The sequence below is a fragment of the Periplaneta americana genome, chromosome 14 (genome assembly GCF_040183065.1).
Source record: "Periplaneta americana isolate PAMFEO1 chromosome 14, P.americana_PAMFEO1_priV1, whole genome shotgun sequence".
In the NCBI taxonomy this organism is placed as follows: Eukaryota; Metazoa; Arthropoda; class Insecta; order Blattodea; family Blattidae; genus Periplaneta; species Periplaneta americana.
In genome coordinates, this window is record NC_091130.1 from 30,359,773 (window position 1) to 30,384,246 (window position 24,474).

The 24,474-nt window shown below is 36.1% G+C and overlaps 2 protein-coding genes across 3 annotated transcripts in view; one reads left to right on the plus strand and one right to left on the minus strand.

The window, feature by feature from the left end:
* pip (heparan sulfate 2-O-sulfotransferase pipe) overlaps positions 1–10,528 on the minus strand; it is a 239,157-nt gene extending 228,629 nt beyond the window's left edge. The window contains exon 1 of the mRNA XM_069845164.1: positions 10,152–10,528. Within this exon, the coding sequence (XP_069701265.1) occupies positions 10,152–10,195 (44 nt within the window). The 5' untranslated portion in view covers positions 10,196–10,528. The remainder of the gene's footprint in view (positions 1–10,151) is intronic.
* LOC138713236 (probable tubulin polyglutamylase TTLL9) overlaps positions 1–24,474 on the plus strand; it is a 616,516-nt gene that overhangs the window by 441,646 nt on the left and 150,396 nt on the right. The gene's annotated exons all lie outside the window — the stretch shown is intronic.

Consider the following 24,474-nt stretch of genomic DNA (forward strand, 5'->3'; position numbering starts at 1 on the left):
CCTATCTGTATGAATGGATTTTAAAGATTTATACATATTCTCAATTTGTTACAGAAATTATATAAGAAAGAAAAATTTACATTCCTGTAACAAAAATAATTACATAATTTCTCCTCCAATTAAGAACGTCTTTAAAAAAGTTTTAATTTTTAGATGTGCATTGTGTTCCAAAAGTCATGGTGGGGTTTCAGAGGATTACATTTTTTGAATGAAATGTAGAAATGTAATATTGGTGCAAGACGAAAATAAAACTCAGAATTTTTCGTCTGTAATTGTGGTCCAGTGGTTAGAGCGCTGGACTAATTATCCTATGAACCCGGGTTCGATGCCCGGTGGACCCCCGATTTTGTAACTTGTGTTGGGCAAGCCCACGATCCAGATAACACAGTGGTTTTCTCCGGGAGCTCCGGTTCCCCTGTGACATCCCAATAAATCTCCATAATCCTCTCATTTCATCACGGGTGTAGTGTAGACCAGCCTCCTATGGCGTACCCTAGGGAACGACTCTGTCGGTAAATTAGTCTACATAACTGACTTCATATAGGAGAATGATGTAAGTAAAATATCCGCCATTAGTAAACAAAAAAAGAAGTTTGAAGCATTAGAGGGAAACAAAAGACTGTAAAAATCGAACAAATGCAATAATTTTCATTGTTACAATTAATTATACAAGATGAATGCCCAAAGAAAAGTGCAATGTGTTTTGTGGCTGGCAAAATTTGATTCTGTGGCTGGTGTACGATGTGGGATTCATACAACGCAGGACTATCACAGAGACATCACAGAATAATCACAAAACAAATTAGAAACATCCAGTCCCATAAACGGAACATAAAAATCTCCCATTTCCTACACCAGATTTAAATAGATATATCTGCATAATAAATTTGTGAAAGTAACGGAGCGTGTATAATGTGTATACTTTGTTCCATAATGTTTGACAGGAGAAGTAAACATTGGGCGGGGGTAGAACGCCTCAGACCGCCCAACTTCAAGTCAAGCGCGGAATGAGACCTCTGCCATTGGTTCAATAGCAATTATACTTCTCTCCTCTTCTGCCGTCAATATTTACTTCTCCTGCCAGACATTATGGAACGAAGTATAGACTCCAATGTACCTCGATTGTAGGCCTACAGTAATTTTAGACTATTAGATATTAAAAAAAAATAATATGACACTCTTGTTGGATCCAAATAACTATACTGTACAGTAATTGTAGTTTATTAGCCAAAAACCACATTAGCTGAAGGAATGGCGTCCTAGACTCGTAGATTAGAGTCTGTTCTTTTACTTAAACTTGTGTCTACCGCTGTGAAGTAACGTTTAGCACGCCCGACTATGAAAAGAGCGGGCCCGGGTTCAAATCCCGGTTGAAATAAGTTACTTGGTTAAGGTATTTCCGGGATTTTTCCTCAACCCATTAAGGGGTTGGGTACAGCTTACAACAGTAACTTTTTTGGAAATATTCAACATTTTTTCTCCATTATTGTATCTTGTACAATAATGAAAATTGGTATGTGTAAAACACTGTCCTTCTGCTATATGAAAAAGATATTTTTACGATTTAAAAATATTATCTATATATTTTTTCAAAATTAAAAATGGTGGTAATTCACTATGCAGTGATGAAACGTTTCCCTCATAACTCATAAACTTGTTAACTTTTATTTTATTGCTGAAACTCATGTTTAAAATATCATGATCATTCAACTACATTCCTTAATAAATAATATTTTTTTTTATTTTGTGTTAGAAGAAAATACTTATATATGACCATTTTTAAATGAATTTATTTTTTATCAAACAATCTATCAAGAGTAGAAAAGTGATCTTGCATCATGTTGGAGATGTAACATGCATAAATACACACAAAAATTTCATCGCAGAATGTTGGATAGTTTTTGAGTCATGTGGGAAACGCTTCATCACTGCACAATGAACTGAATTTTGAAAAACAAAATGTAAATAATTTTTTTAAATTGTAAAAATATTGTTTTCATATAGCAGAACAGTGTTTTACACATACCAATTTTCATTATTGTACAAGATACAGTAATGGAGGAAAAAAATCTTGAATATTTCCAAAATTTTATTTCTGTAAGCTGTACCTAACTCCTTAAGAGCAAATGCTGGGTAAATTTCGGCACTGGACCTTGGACTCATTTCGCCAACATTATCACCTCCATCTTACTCATAGCATTACTTAGCAGTTGGTAAAGCGTCGTAAAGTAACCAATTAAAAAAATTACTTAAACTTTTTACTGTTAAATAAATATTGCCAGAGTATTTGTATTTTTAATTGAATTTCACGTGCATTTAAATACGTTTTTCTAATGTACGGTACATAACTAATAGTCTTGTGGTTATATATACGCGAGATTTTTGTTTAATTTTAACTTCATAGTCCATATTATATTTCAAACGAGACCAATAAATTATTGTCAATACAAAGTATCATTTTCTTTAAGGTATATGTACAGCCACAAAACGCAAAAAATTATGAAAAATTAGAATTTTCAAAATATAACTATTTTAATAGAGAATTTACTCCCCTCTAATTTGATATAAGAATTGTCGATTTATGCCTTATGGTTTTTCAGATAAGTCCCATTTTCCAAAATGCTGCGTCATCAGCCACGGTCACTTACTTTTGGAGTGTATTACTTTCGGAGTGATCTTCGTAGCAGTCAATCCCCTCGTCCAGCATTGCTTGTAAAATAAACTTCTTTCTAGTCCCGAAATAGATGCATAGATATCTGGGTATGGTCATTAGATTAAAAAAACGTTTTTACATAATGAAGTAATTTATAATCTTTTACTGTTAGTCATAAAACTGTAAATTTGTGTGCCAATGATGTTGTACGTCATTTTAATAAGAGTCCAAAAGTAGAAATTACAATTCTGAGGAGGATGGGCATAAACCTTGGGACAAACACCATCGCAGGATTTGTTACATCAATGGAAATAGGGACAAAAATGCCCAAAAAAACATTCAACATCTGAAGTTTAAACAAGGTGGAGGTATTTGAGAGGCAGAAAGGAGCTGAAACTGGACCGACATGAAGCTGCTTAAGGGGTGACATATGATGATGGAGTCTTCTAGGCTTTGAAAGTTTGTGGCTCATTTCCTGTAAATAGTCATTTTAGAATAGGTTTAGCTATAAAACAGTGAAAAAACTGTGGTTCTATCTTAAAAACTGCATGAGCTATCATGTTTCAAGTTGCATGTCAAAATTATAAACAAAATAATTTTTAAAAACAATTTTGACATAATTTCAAGAGATCTGTTCACTTCATTCTCTTTCTGGTACCATTCTCAATTGTATAAAAATTTTACAGAGCAAAATTATACAAAACAAATTTTTTTGTATGTAAAGGTGTACATATACCTTAAGACCAAATCTAGGAGAATATAATTTTATTATCATATTTCCTTTCGTCTAGAAAGAAGCTTTAAAATGGCATGTATAATGAACGCTTTCAGAAAAAATTGTATTGCAGACAAAACCCCAACTACCTGCTATACAGCATCTTTGCTACTGCATACAGATTAAATACATATAGCTCTCGGCATTGTTCAGCTAATAAGGTAGCGAATGGTGACAGAATGCTAATCAGCTGTGGGGATCATTGGCTTCATCAAGCGCCCGTCATAAGTTACTTGATAAGCATTAACGTCTTCATGCCTAAAATAAGTAGCTAAAGGAATCTGCAGCCAGGCGTACAATATAAGAGATCATTTAATCGACTGGAAAATACGAGTATCATTCTGATTGATTTAAATTGACCAATATAGAATCTTCGAGATGATGTACAGCAGTCGCCAAAGTATGAGAGCACAACAGTTCTGGCAAGTAAATGGTCTCGCTGGACAGGACGTGCATTTTTATTTGTTTATTTCACGACGTTTTATCAACTTAGCTGAGTGAAATGAAGGTGATGATGCAAACGAAATAAGTCCAGAGTCCAACGCCGAAAGTTACCCAGAATTTACTCGTAATGGGTTGAGAGAAAACCATGAAAAAAACCAGATAACTTGACCCGACCAGGATTTGAACGCTGGCCCGCTCGTTTCACGGTCAGCAGGACGTGCTGAGTGATTGTTGAGCTGAGAAGTGGACGTGTGAATTTCCAATTATGCTAATATATTGAAGTTATTTTTTTAGTTGGTTATTTAACGACGCTGTATCAACTACAGGTTATTTAGCGTCGATGAGATTGGTGATAGCGCGATGGTATCTGGCGAAATGAGGCAAAGGATTCGCCATTGATTACCTGGCATTCACCTTACGGTTGGGGAAAACCTCGGAAGAAACCCAATCAGGTAATCAGCCCAAGCGGGGATCGAACCCGCGCCCGTGCGCAACTTCAGACAGGCAGGCAGGCAAGTGCCTTAACCGACTGAGACACGCCGCTGCGCGCCGGTGGCTTTGAAGTTGTTATTACTGTATAATTACACATGAAGTTCTCTTATCAAACTTATAATTGCTTATATTCACTAAATAGTGTTACAAATAAAACACAATTGAAACTATTACACAGTTTTATATTAGTTAATTATTATTATGAATTACTTGATAATTCTTAACGTCAGCCACCAGAGCAGCTCAGGACATTGGTGTGTGTGCCTACTGATCCAGAACTCCACTGGGACGTATATGTAACTTGTGTTGATTATCTGGTTAGTTTGTCCCCCCTTAGGTTTCCCCAACTGTAAGGCGAATGTCATGTAATCACATGGAGAATCCTCGGTCTCATCTTGCCAAATACTATGTATCTCGATATCACAAATTACATGAACAATAAATAACCTAGAAGTTGATATAGCATCGTTAAATAAGCAATTTAAAAAATCCTTGTCCACACCTGTGGAATAACGGTTAGCGCGTCTGACCAGGTGGCTCGGTTCGAATCCCGGTCGGGACAAGTTACCTAGTTGAGGTTTATTCCGGGGTTTCTCCTCAACCCAATACAAGCAAATGCTGGGTAACTTTCGGTGCTGGACCCCGGACTCATTTCACCCTCATTATCACCTTCATTACATTCAGACGCTAAATAACCTGAGATGTTGATAAAGCTCGTAAAATAACCCGCTAAAAATCCTTAATGTAAAAGTGTTGAAAGTACGAAATTCTACTCCGGGGCGCATAATAATCTATCGCATCCCACTAGCGAGAATTAGTGTGAGTGGTTTTACAGTAATGAATACATACTGTACTGTAATGATTCGGTTATTGCTCTTTTTGCCTATTTCTTCTCCTGTGTATAGTAGGGGAGGCATGACCTGTCCGATGGCCTTACTATGTGTCGTGCCTATATCACCAGTGGGTACAGAGATGTGAGATAGGTTATAGTCTGAGATGAACTTTCGTGTCTGTAGATTCGTATAATATTAACCATCATGAAACAAACTCTCTTTCTGACAGCTCATTCGTTCCCCTCTCTCACAGTCAGGTGCCAGGTCTCGCCTCCTCATCTATATATACATTACGAAACTTAATCCATAATCCATGTTAGGTCATTTAAAAGTGCCTGTCTAAGTTTTGTAGTGCCTATAAATGCCTTTATGCTCGACCATGCCGAAATGTAGTAATTATACACCTGGTAGCAGCCCTTTAATGGACCTCATTAAAGTACACCTATTCATTAAGTTCAGGTGTTCCACCAATCAGAAAACACCATTGTAGCATTATGAAAGCGCAAGTATCGATTATTATCTGATATGCAATCGAAAGACAACTAGCGAAACATCACGGAGGCTGGAAATCCAATACTGTCGCAGAAGGTTATGTTCTGTTACTATAATAATTAGCGTTAATTGTAAATAATATTCAAATAAATTCAATTTGTCATCTCGTTTTTCAATGTCTAAATCAATTTCAAGGTTATATCAAGATTAATCTTTATTTTACTCTCTAGATTATAACAAGGTCAATGACATTTGTTTCTAGGAAAAAAATTATACTTTTGCGTCTGCGCACATCTCACAATTTACGAGATATTACACAAGGTCAGTTCCGCTCCCCAGTCAGATAAGAATAACATGAATACTTATGAATAATTTCAAGTTAGAAATATGGTCGAGCATAAAAAGTCTTATGAAACTCGCCTATAATGGTAATTAAGACGCTCGTATGAAAATTATGAAACTCGCGTCTTAATTACTACCATTATAGGCTCGTTGCATAATGTACTATTAGTGACAGTAGTCTAATATAAGAGTGTCAATATATTTCCGAACTGCACTTGTATTTATTGTACCGTTAAACGTACATACAAGATCATTGCTTCCATGCCCGTTGAGTCAGTCTATGAAACAACGTCAGATTGTCGTTAAGAACTGAGCTTGTGCACATAATTTTGTGCAAACATGTCAAGGACCTGTAGCGATTTTTCCTGGAATCTCTCCATATACGCCTTATGGTTAGTATTCTTCTTTGCCTTTTCAGTGATGCATTTAGTATAGATTCCAGGCGTTTCTCTAATTGTAGATAACTTCTACATTCCCTATGTGTTGCCTACATTTAGGGCAGTTCGGAAATTTATTGATTAAGCGTCGTATAGATAAGAGCAGCTATTTTCATCCATTTGGAAAAAAAAATGTGTGACGTGTTTGATCTTTAACAATTTGTCCTTCATTGTAGCTTTAAAAGTTAAAATTGTTTTATTACCGATATCAACTCTTGTTGGCAGCTGTAGTATTCCATTATTGAGGCAACATTCTTACAGATGTGCGCGCTTGTAACGAAACAGATTATCCAATAACGTATCGAGATAAACATGATGTTAGGTTGGCGTATTTCTTCTCAGTTTTATACAGTTACTCGAAACACACATTATGACACTTTCAATCTGCTTAAACTGAGCTGTTTTATTTCGAATATAGAAGTTTGATAATATATTTTATCGCTTAACAATTCAACCAAGTGAAATTTAACAAGATAATTTAACACTTTTCTTTGGTTACGCTGTTTTTCTTCAAGGAAATCGGTTTAATAATTGTTTTGTTTTTGTTTAGAATTAAATTACTACTTGGACCGATTTAATAGTCTAATTTTTCACAGGTAAAATGTGGAAAGAAGTGGCATTTAAGGCGACACGCTACTCAGATTCCTAATTTCTGCATTTTTAATCGTATCTTTTTTAAATTTTTACATTGATTAGTTATTGATAAAATATACGTGCTTATTTTTCTCAAACTTCTGTATTGAAAAATATTCCCAGAGGAATATTTTATTTTAAAATAATTTATATTTTAGTTATCTAGGCCTCACAAAAAATAATCAGTTTCCTAAAAGTTTAAACTAAAACAAAAACTGCCTACAATGAAATGGTGTATTGGTTTTTTTCTGGTCGATAGACTTCATTGGTAAAAAAATATTTTGAATATTTCATTTTGCTTTTCAACTTCACTGCCATAAATAATTACAGCTTTATTAATAATCATAATATGTGAAACGGTAAAAATCACTTTAAAGTTTATAATATTCATTCTGAATATAGTAACCACTTATATGTGATAAACTTAATTTCTAAGTTAGAATAGGGATACCGCGATGATATCTTCACTACAGTATTCCTCAAGAAACCGTAGATTTTTTGGCACCATATTTAAAAATAATTGAATAAAATGACCAAAATTTACCAAAATCAGTAACGTGTGCTTTAAAGAGCCATAACAAAACATAGCTGTTCGTGTTAAATATGTAGCAAAATAAGTGAAAATATTTATAATTTATAGTATATATATTTTTTTATTTTTATTTTTTTTTTTATTTTTAGTATTGTTAGTTTGCATTTAAGTGCTCATGTTAGAGTGTCTTTTTGCCTGCTTATTTCAACGTTTTGTGTGCCTAATGAATATGTCCCCGGTAGTCCAAATGATGTTATGCATCAGAAATATGCAGGTTCACACCCGGCTGAAGGCGATGGATTATTAAGATAGATAAAAATTAGTATCATAGTTTCCTTCGGAAAGGAATTACAACCGTGCGTCCCATGTTGTAGATTTATGAATATATATATATATATATATATATATATATATATATATATATACAGGTATATATGAGATTAAACTTAACAGTATCAAATTTATAGGTTGCAGGAAATAATTTTCACTAGATTAATTTTTTTTGCTAATTTCAAAATATTATATAAATAAAAAATATAATACATAACAAAATAATATATCAAAGACAAAATTTCTTTGCAACAATAAGCAAAAAATTGATTATATTTTATTGATTAAATTAAAAAATTAATTACGGCGAAAGTCCTAATTTCTTTCATTTTCTAATTTTGAAGCGTAATTTTACTCAGCAAAAGGCTTGTTACAAATGTACAAGATAAACTGTTAAAATCAACACTAGCAAGAACAGTGTCAATTATGAGATGCAGGTAATGGTTTGTGCTAATTAAAGTGTATTTTCTACATATTTTAATGTAATCTCCGAGTATTATACGTCAGAAATAACCGATGTTCGACGACAAAATCTGTTTGGAAGAATTAAGCTGTAGGCTAGATACCAATAAATTATCGTTGTAGTGAGTCACAATTTTATTAAACTAAATTATAAAATGAGTAGGAATTAACTCAAAATCAAGTCTGACAAAATTAAAATGTAATTTTCTTTCTTTTTCTTAATTTCCGAATCTAACTTGTCACAGACATAACTTATCAAGCAACACCTCGTTATAGATCGATAAAATGTAAAATCGGCAGTTACTGTATCATTTTACAAGTTGCAGGAAATAATTTAAAGCAATTAATATCGATATTTTCGATCTTTCCCCCTCCTCTAATTTCAAAACATACTGTAGTCTGTCGTTATAGATCGATAAAATATAAAGTCGGCACTAACTGTACCATTTTACAAGTTGCAGGAAATAATTTAAAGCAATTAATATCGATATTTTCGATCTTTCCCCCTCCTCTAATTTCAAAACCTACTGTAGTTTGTCGTTATAGATCGATAAAATATAAAGTCGGCACTAACTGTACCATTTTACAAGTTGCAGGAAATAATTTAAAGCAATTAATATCGATATTTCCGATCTTTCCCCCTCCTCTAATTTCAAAACATACTGTAGTTTGTCGTTATAGATCGACAAAATATAAAGTCGGCACTAACTGTACCATTTTACAAGTTGCAGGAAATAATTTAAAGCAATTAATATCGATATTTCCGATCTTTCCCCCCTCCCCTAATTTCAAAACATAGTTTGTCGTTATAGATCGATAAAATATAAAGTCGGCAGTAACTGTATCATTTTACAAGTTGCAGGAAATAATTTAAAGCAATTAATATCGATATTTCCGATCTTTCCCCCTCCTCTAATTTCAAAACATACTGTAGTTTATCGTTATAGATCGACAAAATATAAAGTCGGCACTAACTGTACCATTTTACAAGTTGCAGGAAATAATTTAAAGCAATTAATATCGATATTTCCGATCTTTCCCCCCTCCCCTAATTTCAAAACATAGTTTGTCGTTATAGATCGATAAAATATAAAGTCGGCAGTAACTGTATCATTTTACAAGTTGCAGGAAATAATTTAAAGCAATTAATATCGATATTTCCGATCTTTCCCCCCTCCCCTAATTTCAAAACATAGTTTGTCGTTATAGATCGATAAAATATAAAGTCGGCAGTAACTGTATCATTTTACAAGTTGCAGGAAATAATTTAAAGCAATTAATATCGATATTTTCGATCTTTCCCCCTCCTCTAATTTCAAAACCTACTGTAGTTTGTCGTTATAGATCGATAAAATATAAAGTCGGCACTAACTGTACCATTTTACAAGTTGCAGGAAATAATTTAAAGCAATTAATATCGATATTTCCGATCTTTCCCCCCTCCCCTAATTTCAAAACATAGTTTGTCGTTATAGATCGATAAAATATAAAGTCGGCAGTAACTGTATCATTTTACAAGTTGCAGGAAATAATTTAAAGCAATTAATATCGATATTTTCGATCATTCCCCCCGCCTCTAATTTCAAAACATAGTTTGTCAGAAATATATCACTGAAAAAATATCTGCACAATACTGACAGATCCCACAAAATACCATTGTGATAAAATCCAGTTTTATCAGGCCTGAACTAAATTATAACATAAAAATGTGAAATTGAAGACTCACCTCTTGGGAACGGATATTCTGCGCTGCCGGAACATTTTGTCCATACTCCACACTCGCAAACAAGCAAACTAGCGCTATGACCTCAACCTTGCCACTCGTCTCAGCGTAACACTTTCAACCAGCACAGAACCTTCTTCATTAGACAACCTTCCAGTCAGCTCGTGGCTGCGGGAGTAAGACTTTGCAGAACTTGGTCTTCCTTACGGTGGGACACGGACAAAACCCGCTACACCACCATCATTTCTACAGCGCATGCGCCGAGAGACAATTCAGCGAGCAGCTTGCCCTGATTTTCCGAGGAAGTGTCAGTTTTTACGAGTCTGATTCTCATGTGTTTTATGCGAAAGAGGTATAGCGTACTTCACTTCGCGGTAGGATATGTCAACGTCTCCGATTCTTCAGTCGAGAATGGAATACCGTAACATGAGTCTTGACGCATTGTTCCAGTTTCCCCCCCCCTCACAGCCTCACGAGTGTGTGTGATGCTGACGTATGACGTACGCAATATCTGTCGGTGGTCAACACTTCAATTGAATTCAGTACCCATTGAAGTGTCATGTGTATGGACTCATCGTAAATCAACTTTATGGTTGGAAACCGAATGTTAACTTTTCTTTCGGCGTAATGAGATGGACAAACAACCTATGAAGACATGTTTTTAAAAGTTGATATGTCTCTGTAGGGATGGAAAGTTTTATTTATTACACGAAGTGGACAAGATTAGGTATATGTGCGAGCTGTGAGAATTATTGGAGACTAGTCCTTGACAACCAAGGCCGTTAACTAGAGAAAGTAATTTCTTTCTTTCTAAATATTAACTCCGTACTGCAAAAACTTTTATGGAGTGCAATACGCGAAGAAGAAATTATTACTGCTAATATTGCTACTACGACCACTAACAGCACCACCTTATTACCTCGAATCCCGACTCTGCAAAGGGATTTTTTCTTGGTTAGGAATAGTTCCTTCGTATGCATAGAGTGGATATTTGTCTCGTCCTTAGGCTTAGATATAGGTGTTAGAAGGGAATGGTGCACCCTAAAATAATCCGCTGAGAATATTCCTTTAATGTATCACTAGGGATCTCTCGCGATCCCAGGGGCTTAAGATTCAGGACCACTACAGTTAATATCACAACTACTACAACAAATATTATCCACCACCAATACTACTACTATTACTAATACTACTACTACTGCTACTATTACTACTACTACTACTACTTCTAACACTGTTACTACTACTACTACTACTACTACTATTACTGCTATTACTACTACTGCTGCTATTACTACTATTACTGCTACTATTATTACTACTACTACTATTACTACTACTGCTAATACTACTACTGCTACTATTACTACTACTGCTACTATTACTACTACTACTACTAACACTGTTACTACTACTGCTTTTAATACTACTACTGCTACTATTACTACTACTGTTACTGGTGCACCCTAAAATAATCGCTGAGAATATTCCTTTAATGGATCACTAGGGATCTCTCGCGATCCCAGGGGCTTAAGATTCAGGACCACTACAGTTAATATCACAACTACTACAACAAATATTATCCACCACCAATACTACTACTGTTACTGTTACTATTACTACTAACACTGTTACTACTACTACTACTGCTAATACTACTACTGCTACTATTACTACTACTGCTACTATTACTACTACTACTAACACTGTTACTACTACTACTGCTGCTATTAATAGGGCCTACTACTACTGCTGCTATTAATAGGGCCTACTACTACTGCTGCTATTAATAGGGCCTACTACTACTGCTACTATTACTACTACTGCTACTATTACTACTACTGATATTATTATTATTACTACTACTACTACTAATACTGTTACTACTACTACTGCTAATACTACTACTGCTACTATTACTACTACTGCTACTATTACTACTACTGCTACTATTACTACTACTACTACTACTACTACTACTACTAACACTGTTACTACTACTGCTACTATTACTACTACTACTACTAACACTGTTACTACTACTGCTACTATTACTACTACTACTACTAACACTGTTACTACTACTGCTTTTAATACCACTACTGCTACTATTACTACTACTGTTACTGGTGCACCCTAAAATAATCGCTGAGAATATTCCTTTAATGGATCACTAGGGATCTCTCGAGTTCCCAGGGGCTTAAGATTCAGGACCACTACAGTTAATATCACAACTACTACAACAAATATTATCCACCACCAATACTACTACTGTTACTGTTACTATTACTACTAACACTGTTACTACTACTACTACTACTGCTAATACTACTACTGCTACTATTACTACTACTGCTACTATTACTACTACTACTAACACTGTTACTACTACTACTGCTGCTATTAATAGGACCTACTACTACTGCTACTATTACTACTACTGATATTATTATTATTACTACTACTACTACTAACACTGTTACTACTACTACTACTGCTAATACTACTACTGCTACTATTACTACTACTGCTACTATTACTACTACTGCTACTACTACTGCTACTACTATTACTACTGCTATTACTACTACTACTGCTGCTACTATTACTACTACTGTTACTACTACTACTACTACTGCTATTACTACTACTACTGCTGCTACTATTACTACTACTGCTGCTATAGTCCCGTCGCTCTTATTTCCGGCAGCCAATCACGTTGTAGGTCGGCTACATTTAAACGTGTGCGTCTTGTGATTCGCTATTGATGATGTAATGAATTTCCTATGGCTCGATAAATACTTAACATAATCGCCCGCCATTTTGGCTCTTTCGTTGGCGTTCGCAGAAATCACACGAGGACGTTATTTGCCGCTCAATTATTTGCTCAATTACAGTGCGTTTGATTTATTATCATAGGAGCTACAACATGATAATGTTTAACGGTGAAGCAAATAGATTCCTCATCTGGTAGCTCGGCAACGAAAGAACAAAAATGGCGAACGATACTACCTACCTAGACTTTATAGAGCCTTCACTTCCTAAGACGTAAGCAAAGGGGAGAAGTCACACCGGAAATAACAGGATACGACTATACTTCTGCTATTAATACTACTGCTCAGTTGGTAGAGCAGCTGGCTACGGACTTGAAGGTCCGGAGTTCGATTCCAGGTGGTGACAGGATTTTTTTCTCGTTACCAAACTTTCAGAACGGCCCCGAGGTTCACTCAGCCTCCTATAAAATTGTGTACCTGGTCTTTCCCGGGGGTAAAAGGCGGTCAGCGTGGTGCCGACCACACCACCTCATTCTAGTGTCGAGGTCATGGAAAGCATGGGGCTCTACCTCCATGCCCCCCAAGTGCCTTCATGGGATGTTACGAGGATATCTTTACCTTTTTATTGCTACTACTACTACTACTACTACTACTACTACTACTACTACTGCTACTACTAACACTTACTACTACTACTATTAATACTACTACTACTACTACTACTACTCTGTGTGTGTGTCCACTTCACTTAAATGATTTGGGTTCCACATACTGCGGATAGATGGCAGGACTGTGACCCATTTTCAAATTGCCACGCTATGCATGATATGTATCTGTGAAGAGTTATGTTGTGTACTAGGTGAGTGTATGTGTAAGTGTATGGGTGAGGATGATGGTGAAGGTAAGGAAGGGAGAAGGGGAAGCCAGGTGCCGGCACGTAGCCTACTCCTGTCGAATAGCACCAAGGGGGCCGTCAGGCTTAACGTCCCCATCCGACGGACGAATCACTGTCAACAATGACATTATGCCTTCTCTTCATATGCACTGCAGAGAGATTTGGGATTTAACCCAGGATATTGGTGCAGATTTAGTGATTAGAAGTTGTGCACCGCCTTCTCTCTTAGTCCCGGGGTAGAAATTTTACATGAAAATTTCTAACCCCGCTGGGAATCGAACCCAGGCCGGCTAGTCTCGAGGCAGACCACAGAGCTAACTCGGTGGACTCTGAACTGCAAATTCTTTCAGATACTATAAAACATGCTTTGTGATCGTCATTTGTTTACCGCATAGATAGTCAACTGAAAATGGCGGCTACGTTCAAACGTTTTGGTGAAGCCAACATTAGTGAAATAGAATTTTAGTAAGTCAGTTAATATTTTATTGTATTAGAGTACTTTATTTCTTTTAATATTTATATACTTTCTTCTAATCGTGTAATAATCAATTAAATCCCACTCGAGTTTTGATTTTGTATAGACAAGTCAAAATCTGTAGTGAGATTACTGTTGATAAAAATAATAATTTCCGAGAAATATAAAAATTTTTTGAGAGATATCTTACACAGGTGTACGATGCTTAGTACATCTTCCTGTGCTCATTATTGAAAATTAATTGTGCATTTCCATTCGTTTCTCTCCTCCCAACCTCTTTCTTATAGACATCTTGCTCTCATGCTTTTCACAATTCTATCCATATCTTTTTTGGTCTCCCCCTTCCTCTTGTTACCCTCTAGGCTATTCTTCTCATATGTCTAAGAGAAATATAAAACCAATTTTGTTGAATTCATAAAATCGTTGCGATTATTCTGGATCCAGTGACATAGCTTCACGTGTCTCGTGCTGTCAGATGATTTTGTTCGGCCGAGTAGTAGAATATTCAGGTCGTCAACCTCAGCGCATTTAGTCTGTCTTCTGTGACATTTCAGGGTTACCTCGCCTGACTTAGAACTTCATATGTGCATAACCATAACTCACAAACGGAAGAGATGAATGATATTCCACTGTCACATGTCATTATCCAATGACGTGACTTCAAAGATTTACATCTGAAATTTCACTTCCCACAATGCAGTGTTTGCTACAGACATTTACCTAACATGGTTTAACGTTTAGAAAGACTTGACATTTGATTACGTCTAGTAACTGCAAGTACTCTCTGAATTATAGAGAAATGTATAATATACTCTTGTTTCATTAACGTGACAGTCCACTTCGGTAGCCTTACTGTTAAACATGACGGTCGAAGGCACAGCTGAAGTCTGTCGATTTTAAAGGACAATATAAGATATTCCAAAATGTGTTTCAAACTTCAAAGCGTTATACATATTAATAACTAGCCGTACCCGTGCGCTCCGCTGCACCCGTTAGAAATAAATATAAAGTAATTACATAATTAAAATAGGACATTTGATCCAGGGAACATTCGTGTTTGATAGAAGGATAAATCGTTTAATATGTTACTTAATTTAAATTGCATCCAAATAATTAAAATGCATTCATTTTGGTCCAGAAAGCACTCATTTGGTGCAATGACAATTCCTTTAACATGTTTCTTAATTGTTATTACATGCAACCATAGTTTAATGAACATTGACATCATTTAGATTTAATGTGTATACTTTATTTTACTTGCTATATGTTTCCATTGAATTATGGTAATAACTTAATTTTAACCCTTGTTGTTTTCTACGTATTCAGTAAATGGCGCTTGGCCCACTATGGTTCTGAACCCTTCAAATAAATTATATTATATTACATTATATATTATATTATATATTATATTATATTATATTATATTATATTATATTATATTATATTATATTATATTATATTATATTATATTATATTATATTGTATATTATATTATATTGTATTGTATTGTATTGTATTGTATTATATTATATTATATTATATTATATTATATTATATTATATTATATTATATTATATTATATTATACTATATTATATTATATTATATTATATTATATTATATTATATTATATTATATTATATTATATTATATTATATTATGATATCAGAAGTTACTGTAATAACATTATAGTATTATGTCTATCTAGAGAAACTACACTTTCCAATGGTGAAATAATAATTAATTATACAAATCTGTTAATTTAGCTTCCGATATTACTTCATACAAACACAGAAACATTCTCTGTAGGCTATCTTTCATAGGTTTTGATTGCTGTTGTCCAAGGCCCCTTATAGACCAAGTCATTTGTTTTTTATTTCGTTACACGGCCTTAGATTGCAGTTATTTTAATTTTAAAACTCATTTATCTCATTAAATATCAGTCCTATCAAAATCTTTCAAAGAATAAAACTTATCGCAAATGGTTTTCAAAGAAACTTTTGTTATGTAACATTTTTCACAAAAATCAATAATACGCGAGATATTTCGATTTATTTAATTCAGGTCCCCTTATAACCCCCCTTTTAAATAATGTATTTTGAATGCCATATAGCCTAAAATCTAAGTTACAACGAACTTAATTTATATTCCAATTTTCATCGAAATCCGTTCAGCCATTATCGCGTGAAAAGGTAACAAACATACAGACAGACAGACATACAAACAAAAATTTCAAAAAAGCGATTTTCGGTTTCAGGGTGGTTAATTATATATGTTAGGACCAATTATTTTTGGAAAATCGAAAATTACCAGAAAAATTTCGGCTACAGATTTATTATTAGTATGGATATTTGAGGTAAAGGAAACAAAAACAAAAACATCACTGTATTAGACAAACAATGGTGTTCATTTGTTACTTTTTCACATTTCCATACATAGGCCCTACCATTTTGTTGATTAAAACATTAATGGTTTTATTATTGTTAAATTATTGTCTGTCATTTTCTCGCCCATACACCGTGTCCCGCTTAGAAAGATCGAGAAATAAGTGCTAATTTGAAGTATAAATAATGGTTTTACACATAACTTTTTGTATAACTTGATGTAAAAACTCTCCGAGTTTCGGAGAATGGTCAGTGCAACTCGATGTGTGCGCCTCGAGCTACCCTGAAGACATCCGAAAGGTACTCAACCTTCTGCCATGTGTTCCATAACATTGGTGGAGTGATTAGCGCAGCTGCATTTATAATGCGTTGTCCCAGTTTTTCCGAAGTGTCAACTGTACCACGTTGGTGCACAAATTCGTCATAAAGCCCCCAGGAAAAGGTCAATGGGCGTCAAGTCGGGTGACCTAGGTGGCCAGGCAAGGGTTCTCCGCCACCGGCGTGGCTCAGTAGGTTACGGCGCTTGCCTGCCAGTCTAAAATTGCGCTCGAGTGCGGGTTCGATCCCCGTTTGCGCTGATTATCTGGTTGGATATTTTGCGAGGTTTTTCCCAACCGTAAAGTGAATGACAGGTAATCTATGGCGAATCCTCGGCCTCATCTCGCCAAATATCATTTCGCTATCACCAATCTCATCAACGCTAAATAAGCTAGTAGTTTATATAGGGTCGTTAAATAACCAACTAAAAAAAAGGGTTCTCCTCCTCCGATCAACCTATTGTGAAAGTTTGCATTCAAGAAGCCACGCACTGCTTCATAGTAATGGATTGGAGCCCCATGTTGCTGAAAAACCGACTCTGGGAGGAGTTGATCAACAACAAAAGTTCTGCACATATCCAGATACACATTCCATTTGATTGTCGCCTCGATGAAGGAGAATGGTCCAATGACGGAATGGTCTACTTAATGGCGCCAGGCTTGTTTCCACGATAAACGTTAGTGCGCATGCGCATGAATAAGCAAATGTTTTTAAACCATTGGTGCATAAACTTGGACAGTTTCTGTATCTTGTCAGATGTAAATCACAACAATATCTTCATCTGATTTTAAATGGTGAGCATTTATTTCTCGATCCCTCTAAGCGGGACACGGTGTATTCAATTTCGACGCTGAATAACTCTGCAGTGGAATTTTTTTGTATGAAAAATTCATAGTGACACTTGTGGGGGACAAGATGAGGTGTTGCCTAGAGTTGTCCAGTTTCCCAAAATACAGTATTTGAACGATATTATTCTTCCACATAGGCCCTATCTCACGGCGTCAGTCATTTCCATATTTCTGGACTGCAGAAGAATGATTCTTATAGGCAATTCAATTGTTGGAAGGGATACATATTACATCGAAAAAGAATTATGTATAGCCTACTTGACTCAGGTTTTGCAGAAGACTGTTCCTCTTCGGTGCTATATTCCTCATGTAAAGAGAATTATTCCGCTTGTTTTTCATAGGAAAGTGTCTCTGAACTACTATTCATTTTATATAGGCTATTATATTTCTATATTACATAATTTCAAGTAAAATGTTTCTCTGGTTTGTTACTACAATTACCAGCAAATTCTTGAAGAATGCGTTCACCTTCATGTGATTGAGGATTCAACTTCTGTCATGTTGAAAACCGCTCATTAAACTGCACCGCTCCACTGCGAACGTTAGCACTGCTTATCTGCAGTGCATGTTATTGTAATGTAGTGACCAAAGTCATCCACCCATAGTTGCAGGTATGCTGTGAGTTGTTTATATGAACAAAGTATAGAATGTTAGTACAATAGATCTATATGCCTGGCTGCACTCAACTGAAAACTCTGTTTTGGTACGAATTTCCTAAGACTGGTTATCACTGATCCTAAGTACCAAACGGATATAGAAATAATTATTATATCAAGTGCCATTGTATGATACTATTATCATAGCTTTTACAAACTTTCGGCTCTCGCTGGCCGCCTGAAATCCCTCACTAACGCAGAGTGCCTTAAGTGCGATGTAAGCAAAAAGGACATGGGCGGGGGTTGCTCGGTTTCCCTGCACTTCCCCTTCGTGTCCAGAGCTGTTCTATATTAATCCTTAGGTACAGTTTCCTTATATTTATCCATCCATCCATCCATCCTTTACTTTACTTTACTTTCTTCCATCTTCTTTCTAGGGGTTTTCCCTCAACCCAATATGAGCAAATGCTGGGTAACTTTCGGTGCTGGACCCCGGACTCATTTCACCGGCATTATCACTTTCATCTCATTCAGACTCTAAATAACCTAAGCTGTTGATAAAGCGTCGTAAAATAACCTACTCTTCTTTCTATGTTCCTTTCTTCTCATCTGTCTTCTTTCATTCATTCATTCTCTATTTTCTTTCTTCCTCTTATTCTTTCTCCGTTCCTGTCCTGTTCGTTCTTCGCCAATTCCTTTTTTTTGTACATGTAATTTTTCTTTCCTTTTAATACCTTCTTTTCTTTACTTTTTTCTATTCTCCTCTCCCTTTTCTTTTCCTCTTTCTCATTTGTATTTTTTCTTTCATGTCTCTTTTTTTCTTTGTTCCATTTCTATTTATATCCATTGATCCACTTATCCATCTATCGATCCATCTAATCGATATATCGATCATGCCATGTATCTATCGATCATACTATCCATCTGTTCATTCACCTATCTACTGATCCATGTGTACCTCGTTTTTACCGTAACAACGTTTTTTAATTAGTTTTAGGATTCAGTTTATTGTTCTGTATATGTTTTGGGTTTTGTTAAGAATTTTGGATAAGGGCGCAAATAGCCATAGCAGCTGATGCGCCCTTTTAAACTCCACTAACTAACTCTACTGAGCTATCTTTTCATCTGTCTGTCTGCCCACTCATCTTTCTTTATTTTCTTTCTTAAGTTTTTTTGACTGAATGAGCATGGTCTTCAGAAATAGTAGTTGCAGTTTTTTCTAACCATGGAAATGTTTATAATATGAAGTTCAAATAAGGCTCCTTTCGGACATTAATTAATAAGGATTTTGATACTTTAGTGATGGTATTATTAGAATAAAAAAAATACGAATTATTCGATTCTTGTAAGTTCTCGAGATATATCTCGAATCGTGAAGAAGTATTCGAATACTTTGCCCAGATGGTAGATGCTGCGAGAAGTGAAGAATGAGAACACCGATTACTCATCAATCCTATTACATTCAGCTAAACTTGACCACAAACATGAGGTAGTTGCCTTCAGCAAAGACTTCCTCCAGATCGTCTCTGGCTCACCTCTCTCCTATTTCTTTCTCTCGTCTAATTACGGAACGAAGGAATACAACATCTTTATCGGAAGTTGCAGATATAGTCGCGACGCTGTTATTCCCTGCGAGACTCCTCCTCTTTGCTTACGCCTTAGGAAGTCTAGGTAGGTAATATCGTTCGCCATTTTTGTTCTTTCGTTGCCGAGCTACCATACGAGGAATCTATTTGCCGCAACGTTAAACATTATCATGTTGTAGCTCCTATGATAATAAATCAAACGCACTGTAATTGAGCAAATAATTGAGCGGCAAATAACGTCCTCGTGTGCTTTCTGCGAACCTCAACGAAAGAGCCAAAAGTCCACACCTGTGGAGTAACGGTCAGCGCGTCTGGCCGCGAAACCAGGTGGCCCGGGTTCAATTCCCGGTTGGGGCAAGTTACCTGGTTGAGGTTTTTTCCGGGGTGTTCCCTCAACCCAATATGAGCAAATGCTGGGTAACTTTCGGTGTTGGACCCCGGATTCATTTCACCGGCATTATCACCTTCATTTCATTCAGACGCTAAATAACCGAAGATGTTGATAAAGCGTCGTAAAATAACCTACTAAAAAAAAAGAAAGAAAGAGCCAAAATGGCGGGCGATTATATTAAGTATTTATCGAGCCTTACTAAATGCATTACGTCATCAACAGCGAATCACAAGACGCACACGTTTAAAAGTAGCCGACATGTAACGTGATTGGCTGCCGGAAAAAGAGCGGCGGGACTATAGCTACAGTATGTAATAATAATAATAATAATAATAATAATAATAATAATAATAATAATAATAACACAAACTACGTGCTGGCACAATACACTGCTATCGTTACCGCTTTCACGCTGGATGTTGGATAAGACAACCGAGAAGCGAGAACCTCCCGGTGAATAATAAAATCGTTATTTAAATGATAAAAGTATTCGAGAACTTTTATTCCAATCAATTTATTCGATTCTGTCCATCACTAATTTACAGCTAGGACATAGATGACGTAGGCCTACAGTCTTCTAGCAGCTGCCACTTCACGCTTTTTATGAAGTGTGACCAGCTGTTCTTGCGGTTCGCATTGCCTTGAACTAACTGGGTTAGTAATCGATATAACATTGTTATAAATTCATACCTAACCTCATAATCACAGCTGATATAATCCGGAGGAATATATTATATGATTCGATGAAGTGTAAATTGTATAACAATCTTAACAAATCATCGCCAGTCGTCAAACTGTATTAATAATATATTATTATCAATACAGACTTGCACATTCAGACACTGTCAGCATGTCTCTTGAATAAAAACTTCACGTTAGCGGCGCATAAAATCACAAAGTGTAATTGAATTTCCGTGTAACAGATCGACGCCAGGAGCAGCTGTTTGCTAAACAGTGAACTTGCTCTTCAAACGGATGCCGCGTCTAACGGCAACGGCTTCCTCGAAATATGTGCATGGTTTGGATTCAACAGTAGTATGCCGTTCGTTGTTACGAGATCTCCGAAACTTTATCCCCTAAGTGAGTTAATACGTAAGTAAGATAAATAAATACATACATACTTACTTACAAATGACTTTTAAGGAACCCGCAGGTTCATTGCCGCCCTCACGTAAGCCCGCTATCGGTCCCTATCCTGTCCAAGATTAATCCAGTCTCTAGGCCTACCATCATATCCTACCTCCCTCAAATCCATTTTAATATTATCCTCCCATCTACGTCTCGGCCTCCCCAAAGGTCTTTTTCCCCTCCGGCCTCCCAACTAACACTCTATATTCATTTCTGTATTCGCCCATACGTGCTATATGCCCTGCCCATATCAAACGTCTAATTGTGTCAGGTGAAGAAAACAATGCGTGCAGTTCTGCGTTATGTAACTTTCTCCATTCTCCTGTAACTTCATCCCTCTTAGCCCCATATTTTCCTAAGAACTTCATTCTCAAACACCCTTAATCTCTGTTCCTCTCTCAAAGTGAGAGTCCAAGTTTCACAACCATACATAACACCCATTCTCCTAATGTATAATCACATTCTTTTATTTCAAACAAACAACAAATCTGAAGCAAGCACATTTCGCCCCTTCCTATATCTAAAAAAAAAAAAAAAAAGATAATCCCTTTGGCATAAGAGGGGAAGTGAAAGGGACGAAGAAACACCCGCCCAAGCCCTTTACGCTTACACCGCCTTATAAAAAAACACACAGTAAGACTCTGTGTATCAGTGGTGGATTTTAGACAGGCAGCAAGAGCCGAAAGTTCGCAAAAGTTATGATTCCCGCCTGATACAATCCATCACTGACTTTTCTGTTTGCTCATACCGCACCAAAACATTACTGTCTCAGCCAGGTAAAGTGGAGTGGAGAGTTAAGGGATGGTCTGTAGTGACTCAATTGAGTTATTAGCGCCCAGGCCTGCTTCATGATGCTCTTGATGTGACCAGCGTTGTTTAGATTTTCCTCTATCTCGGTGCCCTTTAGGTAATATTGGAGTGCCTTTTTTGTAACATCAGAATGGAGAAAATGCTATTCACAGGCCTGTCCAGTAGACTGAAAGGTGGAAACCCTACCACTGGAAATACCTGGCGAAAGGCTGTCGGAAGAGATTTAATTGCTCGAAAAATCTTAAGAAAAGATGCTGGAGGGATAATAGCGTTAAAGGAATAAATAAACAAAGTAATTACATAAAAATAAATAAAGAAATAGAAATAATTAAGTAAGAAACTAATATAAAATAAATAAGTGATAAATAATACAAAAAACTTAAATAAACAATACATAAGTAGATATGTAAATAAATTAATAAATAAATAAACCATCAACATGAACCGATTGGGTTTAAGTTCAGTGAGCCTCTTCCTATATCTCAAGATTCTCATGTGTGACTAGCGTTGTTTAGGTCTTCCTCTACCTCGGTACCCTTTAGGTGATACTGGAATTGAATTAGAGGAATTGTTACCATAACAAATCAATTCTGTAGGACGAAAAATTAATGTTTACGTTGATTCTTCGTCCAACAGTGCATACATATATTGTGGAATCTCGGCCACCAAGTCACTCAATTGAGTGCGCTCCTTGTATAATGACAGTTGACTCAATATATGTCAACATACATGTCGAACTTGCAGTCAGGCCACAAAGGGAAAAAAAAACAATAGAGGAGGGGGATTCGATCCGGTGCTGTGGATTGAACTTCGGCGTAGCTCAATGGTTAGAGCGCTTGGTACGTAAAACCAAGGACTCGGATTCGATCCCCGACTCCGGAGCGAATTTTTTTCCTCTAATTACAATTTTATTGTTACCATAACAGATAAATTCTGTAGGACCAAAAATTGATCGTTACGTTGATACCGGAATGCTTTCTTTGTAACATCAGAATGGAGAAAATTTAATTCACAAGCCTCTTTAGTAGGTTGAAAGCCAGTGGCGGCTTCTCAAGGGGGTTGCAGGTTTGTACACCCCCCAGTAATGTTCCTAATCTCCCGGCTTTGTTACTATTAAAAATATAATTTTTTTTTACAATTTTCATTCATGATTATCTGCAGCTGGCGTCTTGTTTTGTACGTCTGCAGGAGCCTCCTAGCCTCTTGGTTTGCAAAGATGTTGAAAACCTAGGGAAGGTAGTTTATAGAGATGTTCGGCTAATGCGAGGACAGTGGGACTAGAGACGTGGTCTACTGCTTTCCTCATTGAGAACGGTTTGTCGCACTCCCTGGCATGGACACCAACGTCAGTGCAGAAGAAACTAAATTCACTGGGAAAGTATCTGTTTCAACTAGACATTTGTCCGAAGTAATAAGCATGAAAAATGTATTCATTCGGCTTGTGCAATGAGCAGTCGCATATTTCGCATATTACTTTCTCACTCTACATGCACACGAACGGTACAATACATAAAGGAACTTGTAGGCTATTTTGCTTTAAAGTTGTAAGAGTTGTCGTTCTGACAATAAGTGCTGCTATCTCCCGACAGCCTACAAAAGCTGCATTTGAATTTTATGAACGAAAATGTTGGACTTGGTACTTGGTAGCATTCTCATGACGATTCTGTGCTCAAATGTTTTTCATGAGGGTAAATCGCAATATAGAGAGCTCCATCCACGACCCCGTCCACTTTTGGACTTTCTAAATAAATAGGTATGCTTGCATTTAGTCATTTTACTTATTAATTGCATATAAATAAGTTTTATATGTATACGCCCTCAGGTTTTAAACTTGATGACTCCCATCTCTACAATGTTAGGGACCTTGTAAGTGAAAAAGTTTCTGCTCTGTCAAAATTGAATATCACAGCTATTGATGCTATCAACTGGTCAGGTCGTAAAATTCGTAAACACTTAAGAAATGACGCATTCCAAACTTGGACAAACCATACCTTGCGTGGTAAAGGAGTTATTGTTTATAGTGATCTCCCCAAGGCTAACTCATGGGTAAGCAATCGAAAGGGCCTATCTTCCTCAGAATGGACCAATGCTTTAAAAATGTCAAGCAATATTTCGGCGGTTC